This window comes from Corvus brachyrhynchos, unplaced genomic scaffold (genome assembly GCF_000691975.1).
Source record: "Corvus brachyrhynchos isolate BGI_N302 unplaced genomic scaffold, ASM69197v1 scaffold32, whole genome shotgun sequence".
In the NCBI taxonomy this organism is placed as follows: domain Eukaryota; kingdom Metazoa; phylum Chordata; class Aves; order Passeriformes; family Corvidae; genus Corvus; species Corvus brachyrhynchos.
Window position 1 is genome coordinate 15,635,538 of NW_008237919.1, and position 12,092 is coordinate 15,647,629.

The 12,092-nt window shown below is 43.2% G+C and overlaps 1 protein-coding gene across 3 annotated transcripts in view; it reads left to right on the forward strand.

Annotated features, from left to right (window-relative positions):
• Window positions 1-12,092, forward strand: part of ICOSLG (inducible T-cell costimulator ligand) — a 12,606-nt gene extending 514 nt beyond the window's left edge. For 2 of the 3 annotated variants that reach the window (XM_017733290.1, XM_017733292.1), the window contains 6 exons: window positions 2,926-2,966; window positions 4,867-5,232; window positions 5,718-6,002; window positions 7,416-7,592; window positions 8,645-8,680; window positions 10,940-11,926. In XM_017733290.1, coding sequence (XP_017588779.1) covers window positions 2,926-2,966; window positions 4,867-5,232; window positions 5,718-6,002; window positions 7,416-7,592; window positions 8,645-8,680; window positions 10,940-10,941 — 907 coding nt within the window. In that variant the 3' untranslated portion in view covers window positions 10,942-11,926. Of the gene's footprint in view, window positions 1-2,925; window positions 2,967-4,866; window positions 5,233-5,717; window positions 6,003-7,415; window positions 7,593-8,644; window positions 8,681-10,939 lie in introns of all 3 variants that reach the window. The other variant, XM_017733291.1, reaches the window with a different exon arrangement.

Below are 12,092 nucleotides of genomic sequence, written 5' to 3' on the forward strand. Positions count from 1 at the left end.
GGTGTTGCCAGAGCCCCCCAAGAGCCCGGGCAGGGGTCCCCTGTCCGTCCGCGGCCATCGAAGGCTCCAGGCAATTAACGAGCCTTTTATGGATATATTCAGCTGAAGGGTTGCGATGGGACGTGACTCACCTGGGCTGCACTGCCCAGGGTAGCGCTGCTTTACAGCAGGTGTTAGGAAAGCTCCGCAGGAGACCTGTTTAGGGCACCTGCTGTAAGGGAAGAGCCGTGTCGCCACAAGGTTAGGGGACAAAGTGGAGCAAAGACCCCGAAGGTGCTATTGGAGGCATCAGGATATCTCCTTGCCTGGCTAGAATGTGTCACATCAGCAACATCCCATGGCTCTGAGATGAGTAGCGATGAAAGAGTTGAGGTGCTGGTAGGAAGAATCATCTCACCCAGCAAGAATGTATATGTAAGGGGAAGTGCAACTTTCTCCTGTTTCACATGGCATTTTAAAAAACTTGCAGAAGAGGAAGGTGTGGGAAAGAATTGAAAAAGTAAAAAGATTAAAATGTTTTTTAAAAATTAAGAAAGCAAGAACCTAAGAAGGTAGTGCAGCTATGCCAGCACTTAATTAAGCTCACTACTAGTGTGATGGACACAGGAGCTGAGTGAAAGTAGTGGGCAAAAAGGAGGTTTCTCTGCCAGCAGAACATTTCTCCCCTTTTCCAATAGAAGCTTGGAATTAAAGCTATTCCAGGGGAACATTGTGGGTTGACATTGCCCCCACAAAACCACAGCTGCAACCTCCTCCAAGTAGGAGGATGAGGTGTCTCTGGACCTGTCCAACCTCGACTGTGGCATCACTTATTAAAATAAGAAATCAAAATCCACTTTGTATAAATACATATGAGAATCAGTTCTGGTTGAAAATCTAAATGTTTGTTGGTATTAGGAAGTGCCTACCATGGGGAATTCCCTAGGGAGTCCCGTAAAGATCAGTCAGATACTGTTTTTGTTCAATTCAAAAGAGTTGCTATATCCATGGCTTCCAATTTGGGTGGGGAATAATAAAGCAAACACAGACATGGGATTAAGAAAGATTGAGGACTACATGAGTTGAGCTTGCCAAAACAGATGTCTACAAGGCTGGCACAAAAGTGATGACTCCTGCACAGTAGAAAAAAATACAGCAGGAAAAAAATACAAATCCATGTGTAAAAGCCACTGTCAGAGACAGAACAGAATGTTTAGGTGTGCTTCCTTGGGAGATTTCCTTTGAGACTGGCTGCAGATTTTCTGAAGTAATAGAGCAGAGATTTTCCACTCTGGGCATCCACTTAAACTTTTCAAGCTTCATCTATCATATCATTTCAAAGGACACATAAAAAGAAAATAAAGTGTCTTCTTTATACAAAAAGTAATACAATTCAGACTGGTTCACCCCTAAAGTCTCTTTAGCTCAGTCTCTGGAAATGAGGCTTCAAGCAGAGGTAGACTTTGTGTCAGGAATGTCTTCTGCTTTCTGCATGGGAAGCTGAATATGTTTGGGAAGATGATAATTTTCTTGGGGGTCAGGTGGGAATTAGAGACACTCCGCAGCAGCAGAGGAGCCCCAGGTTGTGCCCAGGCAGGAGGTAGGAGTAAAGCTGGGCAGAATCAAAGCTGTGTCTGGGAAGTGATGTATGAATTCCTATGCTTGGCCGGACAAAGGAGCTGAAGCCGTGGAGAAAGGGCAGGAAGCCTGGAAGAGAGGGGGTTTTGTAAAGCACAGCAAGGTGAGAAATGGCTGCTGGGGAGTGAACTTAGGTTAGGGCGTGGAGGGAAGAGGGCCAGGCAGGGCAGGGTTGGTTTGGAGGGACGGCAGCTCCCAATGTGGGTGGGAGACCCTGGAGCTCCATCCTGGTGGACACGGCCTGCTGGGAGCAGCTGTCCGCTTTGCCCCAGCCCTGGGCTCAGTGCTGGGCCTGGCTGAGGGCTGAGAACACCAGGGGAAGGGAGCCAGCTGTACCCAGGCAGTGTGGCTTCACAATCCTGCCTGCTTGCCAAAGGCAAGCTGGGTATGCTGGTAACAGGCCAGTGCTTTTGTCACTCCGCCCACCAGCTCAGCTTTGCAACCTATTGCACCTGGGGCAATATCAAGCTGAGCAACTGCAGCCACACAGTTCACATTCCAAAACCTTTCCATCGTTCTTTCTTTTCCCTTCCTACAGCAGTCTGGAGGAAGGAGAGCACAATGTGTAACTAGATGTGGTGGCTAAAGGCTATTTTAAAGTAACTCATACGGAAGTGCTGTCCATTTATGTCCCTTAAACCCCCATGGGATGAAAGTTAAATCACTTGGCCTTTATAGATGGGTTAAACTGGGTTTTCCTATGGCATCCTTTCCTTTGGGGTAACTCCTGCACAGATTTGCCCCTCCTGAGTAATCAAACACACCAAATTCTTTCCAGCAAAAACCTTTGCACAGCTCTCCACTATCAGCAGGTTTCCTGTTTACACATTTTTACTGAGTGCATAAGCTGGTGGGCAGCATGGTTAGCTGCTATTTGTCCTTTAACCAGATAAAACCATAACTCCTTGAGTTTCAGCAAAAGATTGGAGAACCTGGGTTTTGACCTGTGCAGCCACTGTCCTTCCCAGTGACCCAGATAGGCTCCAGAGCCTGTTTGTCCAGCAAGCCCATTGATTCTTTCACAAGAGAAGACAGGCACAACACCAGCTTCATGCCCTCTGCCCTGATTCCAATATTAGTGCATTTTGCTGCTATTTGTGGCCTTGGCCACCAAACCACTGCTGACTTGTATAAACAGAAGTTTTGCAGCTGTCAAAAATGCAAATACTTAATGGGGCATTACACAGGAGCAGTACCTAATTTACCTACTTCTGCCACTATATTAAAACATTCAATATTGGGTTTATTGCTTATTTAAACAACAGAGATGCAAAGTCACTTGTAACACTTGTTTGCTTTTCGTCTTAGGTACGGATTTCTGTTACTGCTCCTTCATATCCTGAAAGCTGGTAAGTTCAGAAAAACTCAGTTAAAAATTAAACTGCTCTCCCTTTAATATGTTCGGCCAAACGCACAAAGTAGTTGTAAAATGAACAATACAAACCTCTGTGTGTTTTCTACAAGATACTGAAGAATTCCTCAGTGTGAAATGTTTCTCTGACATGCATCAGGGAAGGAAGAAACAATCAATTTCTATCAGTTTCATTGCAGAGAACAGCAAGGGACCGTATGGATGCTCAGATTGCTTTGCTTGCTTCAGCAAGTTCTTATCTCTGTCAACAAAAGGCCTTAGAAGTGGAGTAATAAGAGCTGCTGATAAGCAGATCTAACATGCATGTATACTCAAGGCTAGAATTATGCATCATGGTATCAAGTAGCCAGTATTAGTAATTTTACTACTACTATTAATAATTTTACTACCGTTCTAAAATATCCCTTGCAAAACAAAGGTAGATTTAAATCACATCACCTGATGATATATAAATGTTTTTAGCGTTCTCTCCTCTGTTATTGCTTAATCACTGAGAAGGACCTCAATAAAGTCACCAAGGAAACTCCCTGGCCCCAATATCATGACAAACTGTACCAGACTGAGTCTCAATAGATGGTGGCTGGCCTGTTTCTGCCCAGTAATGGAGGTGCACCCATTGTGCCAGGGCATTACTTTTACTGCTGTTCCAAGTGGTTTCCCAAAGTCTGAGCCAAGAAATTGTGTTGCAGTTCAAGCCTGTTACTTCCAGTCCCACCGCACAGGGTTTACATGCCTGGTAAACATCCTGCCTTTCTCCCTGCAAGTGCTGTGTCTCCCTCAGTGGTGTTTTTAGACCAGGGTGCCCAACTCAGCTGTGTAGATGAGCTATTTCTGAGTCCAGTGCACCCTCACACCCTCACAAAGACAGGTCCCCCTTTAACATTGTCACCTCCCTCCACACGCTGTTTCCACATTTCCAAACCTTCACTCCTTCGTCTTCCTAAATCATCCACCCACGTAATCCCTTCCCCCAGCTGTAATCTCTCCCATCCTGCCCCATGCCTGGCCCCCTCCTGCCCCCCAGCCTGACACTTACAACACATACACTGCTTTGGTGCCACCAACCAGTTGCACCAGTGAGGTTTTGGCTGCTGGGCTGGAGGTGATGGATCCTCAGCAGGGAGGCTGTGGCCAGAGCTGCCCAGCCCTGTGGGACTCACTGACCTGTGCTGTCTGCATCACTTGTCAGCCACCTCATGCCTTTGCCTTGCTCACCTGGAGCTGAGGATGCCTTTCTCATGTCTAGAAGGCAGGAAATGTGTTCTGAAAGCCACATACGATCCTGACTTTAGGTCAAGTGACCCTCGAGATGTAAATGTCTAATGAATGTGTCACTGGAGGTATCTGGGCAGGCTGATTTGTCAGCTGAGTGTGTTTGTTGAGAGGGTGCCACCAACAGTAGCAGTAAAATGTGGTTGCTTTGTCATGCCAGCTTTGAGAAACACTGCTTCTACTCCCCTTCTTAATTATGCGGGTCTCAAAATACTGGCAGCACTCTTTCTTATCAATGTTTCCACTTGTGATTTAAGTGGAGTTATTTGGCATTTTTCTTAATTTAGAAAAAAAAAGAAGTGATTATTAAAGCATGTGTCTGCAGTCAGTGGGCAAAGTGAAATGTGGGTATCCATGGGGCTGGGAATGATTAAGATTGGTTGGCCTTCAGGGAAAAGGTCCCTTTGGACAATGCACAGACAAATGGACATGAAGAGAATTGGCCACTGGCAATTTGGGGGGTAGGAATGACTATGAAGCGAGCACACTCACCCACCTGCTATAAAACTAGTACTAGAGTCTATATGTGGTAGAATGTACTTGAAAATAGTTACTTTTTTCCCCACATAACCTCCCTTTTTTCTCTCTCTCTTTTAATCTTGTAGTTATTGCACTAGAGAAGAAGAACATCATCAGTAAACTTGGAGACAATGCCACACTAAGTTGCATTTATAACGAAAGAGACTTGCAATTAAAAAATCTACGAGTATATTGGCAGTTAGCTGATGATGATCAAGCAAAGTGTTCAGTTGTACATGCACTGATCTCTGGCCAAGACAATAACAGTAATCAGTGCATTCACTTTAAAGACAGGACTCAATTATTCTGGGATAGGTTGGAAAATGGTGATTTTTCTCTGCTATTACTAAATGTCAGCCAGAGAGATGAACATACATACAAATGTGTGGTACAGGAGAAAACTGAATATACCCAAGTGATTCACCAGGCAGAAGTGGTTCTCAGTTTAGCAGGTAAGAACTTGTGTCATTTTGCCCAAATTCTCATTTCCGCTTTTCAAATTCACGCTATTTCAATGTCATATTTAAGCACACCTTTAACTTTGAAACAGACTTCTGCTCTTTCCTGAGATGAAGTCTGCTTAATTTAAATGTTACAGACAGAAAATGTAAACATTGGAGAATACATGTAACAAGTGTTTACTCAGTGTCTGTTTCTTTTCTTCTTGTTTTTCATGGATATGAGGGCTCTTGCATGTGACTGGGTGACAGCAGCTTAAGTTGGTCCTTTCTTCCTTTGGGTTTGGCTTTAAGCTTCTGCCCTCCCAGTGATCCTCTCAGCTCTCTGGCATACAGACCAAATCTGCAGGTGTTTCCCTTTCAAGTCATAAGGGTGTTGAGAAATCCAGCAATTCTCCTTCAGAAGCCATGTCAAAATTTTGTCTTGTCAGTATGTTTCAAAATGTCAACAGCTATTTCTTTTTTTTCCTACTCTGCAGCGAGTTACAGCCAACCAATACTCAGTGGACCAATAAGAAACAGTAGCAGCACTGGAGAGGAGGTGACCTTCAGCTGCAAGTCTGGCAACGGATACCCAAAGCCCAAAGTTTACTGGATCAATAAAGTGAACAACAGTCGCCTGAATCCATCAGAACTACAGATCACGCCCCACAGCGATGGCACTTTCAGCGTTTTTAGCACACTGAGGGTGAAAGCCGCTTCCAACATGCAAATAGAGTGCTCCATAGAAAATGAGATGCTGCAGGAAAATCTATCAGCCAACTGTAAGTCCCTTCATGCGGCCTCACGTTTTCTAGATGGCAGGAACATCAACTAGTGTGTCTCTATCTGTAGATGTGCACTAGCGAGGACTATGCATTAATTCAGTAGTTCCAAAAAGTGCTGAGAAGATCCCAGGCTTTGTTTCAAGCTCTAGTTATGCTTAGCCATGGACTTGATGTTTAATTCTTCCACATTGAAGTGAATACCCCACCAAGTGTATTGTGACAACAGCACTGAGAAGCTCTTGTGTCTGAGGCAGTCTCTGGGCTTTACCCTTTAGTTCCTCAGGAACAATGGTTTGGGGAATCAGGTTGTTTTTTAGGGGCTACCATAGAGCAGATCCATGATTTCTGACCCCCTACCCAATGGCCTTGCAACACTCAGATTTGCTTTTTACTCTGCCTAGTTTCCAAGTTAAATTTTCAGTCTCCAAAACTCAATTTAATACAGTGCACGACTTAAACTAGGTCTGCAGCAAATGAGCAATACGAGCTCAATAGAACAATGTACCTAATAGCACTAGTATAATATGCTGGTTATTGCTGATGTGATGATTAATAGTAAAAGCAAGTATTTAGTCACTCAACTGTTCACAAAACCAGAAAGTTACTTTTAAAAAAAAAGCTATTAAGACCTTATAGTTACAGTACCACTGCTGCAGTTCATTATTTCCAGAAAGCTGTGTAGAGAATCTGGCTGGAGTGGGAAGGCTGATCTGGAGGTGGCTGTTTGATCTCGTTGCTGTTCCTGGTCCTGCCTCCAGCCACACCTTTCTCTCACAGGTCTCTGCACCCTGGTGCAAATTAAAGGAAAATTAAAGAAAATTAAATTAAAATTCCTTCCCAAATTAAAGGAAAATTAAGTAACCTCATCATTAGTTTCCTAATGGCATTCTGTCATATTGTCTTCTGAGGGAAAAGACCTTCTTATTACTATTTTTTGGGGTTTTTTTCAAAGTCTCACCATCACACTTGAAAGAGTAAGAGATGTGATCTGAAACCTTCAGTTTGCAGCAATGAATGAAGAAGATTCTTCACTAACTTCAGGGAAACAGGTTTTCACCCATCTTTCTGAATACCATCAGATTTACATTACAGATTCTGTATAGATTTATTTTCAACTGAGTCTAGATACAAGCCCAAACATACAGTCTCTCAAAGCTGTAAGGAAAGAAGAAAAAGGAAGAAAGAAGGATGGATGCAATAAGATGACAGGGAAGAGTAAACTGGTATTTAGACATAATTAGTTGGAGATGTGTCTTGCCCAGAAGGAATCACCAGAATCACAGTGATATGAATAGCACAAATCTTTAGTCCTTCCGAATTTCTTTATGCATGCAAAATGTGGTGAAATATTTGCCTGGTATAAAATGTGAAAATTTACACCTTATTACATTCTTTTCTATTTTATTCTAGACACGCAGCAGAAGAGAAGCAATGGTTCTGGCACAGACAGTGACGAAAACCTAGAAAAAAAAGGACGAGGTGCTCAAGCAGCTGGCATCATTGCCATTGTCATTCTGATAGGTCTTCTAACTGTTTTAATCTGCTGGCTGTGGAGAAGGAGGTCCTCTAATCTAGTGTCGTACACAGGTAATGAGACACTTCATTTGCATGACCAAATTTTAAGAATTCTTTTTCACTTGCCAAAATACTTAATGTTATCCAACAGGAAGAGAGAAAGTATGACTAAGCTGCCTGCACATGGCAGCAGGAAATCACGCCATGATTAAAAACTTGGGGTGCACTGGGGAGGAAATGTAATGACCCAGGGTATGTTATTCTTTATGGTTTTTTCCTCCTGTGTCTGAGCCTCACAGGAAGTAATTTCTGGATGTGAGAGTAACTCAGAATTTGTGCCTGCTCAGGCCATGGTGTGTCAGCTGTGATCCCTGCAGGCTCTTTCTGGACAGATGGCATGAAACAGGACTGGGGTCAGTAGCTCACTCAGCTGAGCACAGTTTGAAGCAGAAACCAGAGCATAATTCAGTCCTGAGAGCTCTAGAGTCACTGGCTGGATGATGAAGGGTCAGGATCCCACTGGGATCAAGCAGAAATGTAGCTTGTCTCACTGTCACGTGTGTACTCTTGTGTAGCTGGATTTGCCCATGTGTGACTCTAAAAAGCTCTAAAAGACATCTCGTGAACCAGACTGAGTCTGCCAATGTACCTGAGTACTTGCTCTAAGCCCCTTTGTAGCTGTCCAGGAGTTAACGTCTAAGGGAGCCAGGACAACCACACTTTTCATGGACAAAGACAATCCATGTTTTCAGTCCATGCCCTCTTCCTCAATGCCAGCAAGCCTGGGTACCTCAGAAAAGATCAGGGGAAAGCAGGGTAGTGATCTTGTCCAGGATCTGCAGCAGCTGTTGTAGAAGTCATTTTGTTCCTTCAGAAACAACCCAAGAGTGAGGCAGGACTTTGTCCCAAGATAAGGAGTAAGGCAATCACTTCAATCCCAAAATCTATCCTTCCTGAAATGGTAGCCTGGATTGTAAGCAAATAGAATATTGGACTGCATTTTACAGAACATTTAGCACACTGAACCTTCAGATTTAGTGGATGTTCCTTAATATTAATCTCATTTGTCTGAAGACTGTGGTTATCTATCCTGCATGCTGAAACCCATGCATTTGTTTCAACAGATGTCCAACCAAATGAAGACCAAGGAGGACTCAGCTGTAAGTATTAATAATATATTATTTTATTTGTCTCAAGAGCAACTTAACTTCATAGCTTCAGGACTCAAGTTCAGCACAAGCCTCTAGATTAGACTGGCTGGATGATACAAACTGAAGCATTTTTTGGGCAGTACATCCTAGAAGATCTCGCTTCATGTGTGTGAACCTGAGCCTATACACACCCAATTTAAAAAAAAACCCCTCTCCTTTCCTAGAAAAAAAAGTGCTGTTCAGACCTTCACCATGTTCATATTTTTATAAGCAAGACTGCAATATTGCAGGCCAGCTGGTTTACTAATTCATTTATTATTTATAGTAGGGGAAAAATAAAAATTGGGTAAAAAAAAGGGAGATTTGGAAAAACAAGCTAGCACAGAGGACTTGCAAGAGTACAGAGAGGGTGAAATACCTGCCTATTTTATATCTCATTTGGTAATTTCTACTGGAGAAAACAAGTCAGCAGAAAAGGCAGAAAATACTGTGGTTTCACCAAAACTGTAATAGTTAAAGCATAGTTTGCTGTAGCAGATGCTGTGAATGTACCCAATTCATAGCATCAAGCAGAAGCAAAATGACCCTCAAATTAAAAAATCTTTTCTGGAACTTCTTTGGCAGTCATGGAAACTGGGTTAATTGTCAGTTATTTTCCAGACTGCAGCCAACATTTGTGTTTGCTAAACATCAACAGGCATTGCACTCCCTCCTGCAGAGCATAATCTGTGGAGGAGGATGGATTTTCTCCTTAAAACAGAGACATTTTCTCCTTTTGTTCCTGTGAACTGCATTAACGTAACAAAAGCAGTTAATTTAAGGTCAACTTTTTCTTCTCCAGACTTACTTATACCCTTCTTGATTAGATCCCTGGACTGAGCCCATAAGTAAAAAACCTCTGTGACATAAATAAGAGTAAATATTTATCTTGTATTGAAGGCTGCTGTAGCGTGATTTGTTCACAAAGAACAAAGCAAAGACTTCCACATGCTGTCTTTTCCTTGACATGTCTCCACACCCCTTGTGGAAGAGGATGTGGGACAGCAGCTTTGGTGGCTCACTGATGACAAAAGCTGTCCCACCTCTGAGGGCCATCTTTTGGGCATCCCAATTTAAGGGCAACTTGGACCAATACCAGAGAAATGAGAATGATCCAGGGAATGTGATCTCTGGTGAGAGATTGGTTATGTCTGTTTAGACTGAGAAGGCCAGGCTGATTGAGGACACAATAACAACTCTGTTCAGAGTGCTTTTATAGAGGATGGGACAAGTCATTTATTGTGCTAACCCAGCTGACACTGCACTTATGGCACAACAGACTTAACAAAGGAGATTTAAGCTAGATGTTAGAAGAATATGTCTGAGGGTAATGGTAGCTGAGCACTGAGGCAGAGAGTTTGTCCAGCTATCAAGTCTCCATCAGTTCAGTTTTTTTGCTTTGTTTTTCCCTAAAAGAAAATCTGGCAGAAATTACTTATAAAGCTGGTACTACTTTGGTGCAAAAGATGGGCTCTAGGAGAAATTCTAGCCTTATTCAATCATCATTTGGTATTTTCAAACCAGTTATAGGTGGTAGATGGGGGTAAGGCACTGGGGAGGTGCACCCAGGGGGGTGGTGTGCCACAGCATCTTGCTTTTCAATACTGCTGTAAATGTACTTCTGTTTCTGGCACCTTATGGAGAAGGTCAGATTGTTTCATGGGCAGTGAGAATCCTGAATACTGCAAACCAGAATGAGATTACTGAAACTAACTTTGCTGTTAAAAAGGAAAAAAAAAGAGTTTGGAAACTGTGAGGAAGGCAGATTGTAAAGAAGAGTAACTCCATCCGGGGGGGGTTAGTCTCTGCAGACACCCATTCCAGTTAGTGGGGCAGGATGCTCTGGTGAGGAGAGAAGCCTGGGGAAGCTGTTTTCCCTTGGCCACAGATGGGCTTTGTGCACCTCATTCTCTGAAATAGTTTAAAATGAACCCAAGGTGACACTGACATCCCTTCCCAAGGGAGGGGGATGTTAACAAGAGACCACTTTTTCCATTTGCACAGAGAGGCACTTCCAGACTGTGGCATGAGGACAGAAAGCCCTCAGTGTCTTGGGTATCCAGGCAGGACTTTGCCCCAGTCAGTTCTCTCTCAGCAGCATGAATATGTCTATTCCATAGCTTTGCAGCTTGTTCCACTGGTTATGTAGGAAAAACAATGCTAGGAATGATTATTTCTGGGGAAGCTTTTTGTCTGTTTTTTTATAAAAAGAAGTTATTTTGTTTTTAGAGCACCTGCCTAAATGGAAGGTCTGCCAACAGTTTGGGCAGCTGGAGATGTGTCAAGAGAAGCATCACTCCCTCAGTGGCAGCATTGTTTGTAATACAAGTGACAGATTTCTGCCAAGAGAGATGGCAAAAAAAAAAAAAAATAAAGCTTCTAGAACACAAGAGACAAGAAAATCTGCTGGATTTTCATTCCAGCCACTGACTGTGTCCACAGAACAGTGGACAGTTGTGTCACCACTCCAGCTCAGCACTTTGAACAGTCGTCTGTGATTGTCAGTGATCTGGGCACCTCTAACTGGGGAAAGCAGAAAGCCTGACACTCAGCTGCTCTGTGCCAGACCACTGGAAACTGGTGACTGTCCAGTCTCTCATCATCATCCTCTAGGACTTTGTCAGGAGCAGAAGCAGCCGCGTTTCAGGAGTGTGGGAAGTTCTCGCTGTCACCTTACCCTGAGGATGACTGCTGCATGTGGAGAAAGGCAGCTAAAAACAAAGAAAGAAAACTGAAGGACTCTGCAAAGTGAGATTTATGACCTTTTCCATGTTTCTTTCTCTTTAGAGAAAAATCCTTCCATTGTCTGTTTTCACCATGTTCATGTTACTGTGTACAGAATCAGGCAGAACACTTTGACCCAGTCCTCCAAAAATGGGAGTTGCTCTAAAGGGGTTAAGTACTGAATGTGTTAACATAAGGGAAGGTGCCTTCTTTAAATGCACTTGATAGCAACATTTTGGTTTTTACCAAATATTCCACCAAAAAGGGGACTTCCACTTTCGACAGGAGCCAGCTGTGAGAAAAAACAGGCTGTGGAAATCTGACCAATTAAAAATAGTGATCTCTGCTGTGTTAATGTCAGGTTACCTGGACTTACCCTTTTCAGGATGGAACAAAAACTGTGGTTGATTCTGCTTGATTCAACTGAATCTTTATTTGAGCACTTTCCCGTGGCTTCTGGGGAAGATTTTAAACTGAAGGTTTTAAACTGAACTTGTGCTTGTGTCTCATCCTTATACCCACCCAACAAAACAAAAAAAAAAAGTGCAAATTCTGTCAATGTGTTGTCCATGAATATCCAGAAAGCCAAGAACTGCAGTTTCCTTGTGCCAGTGCATGTGCCTTGCTGTTTCAGCCCTAAGTCAGCCAAACTGACTGG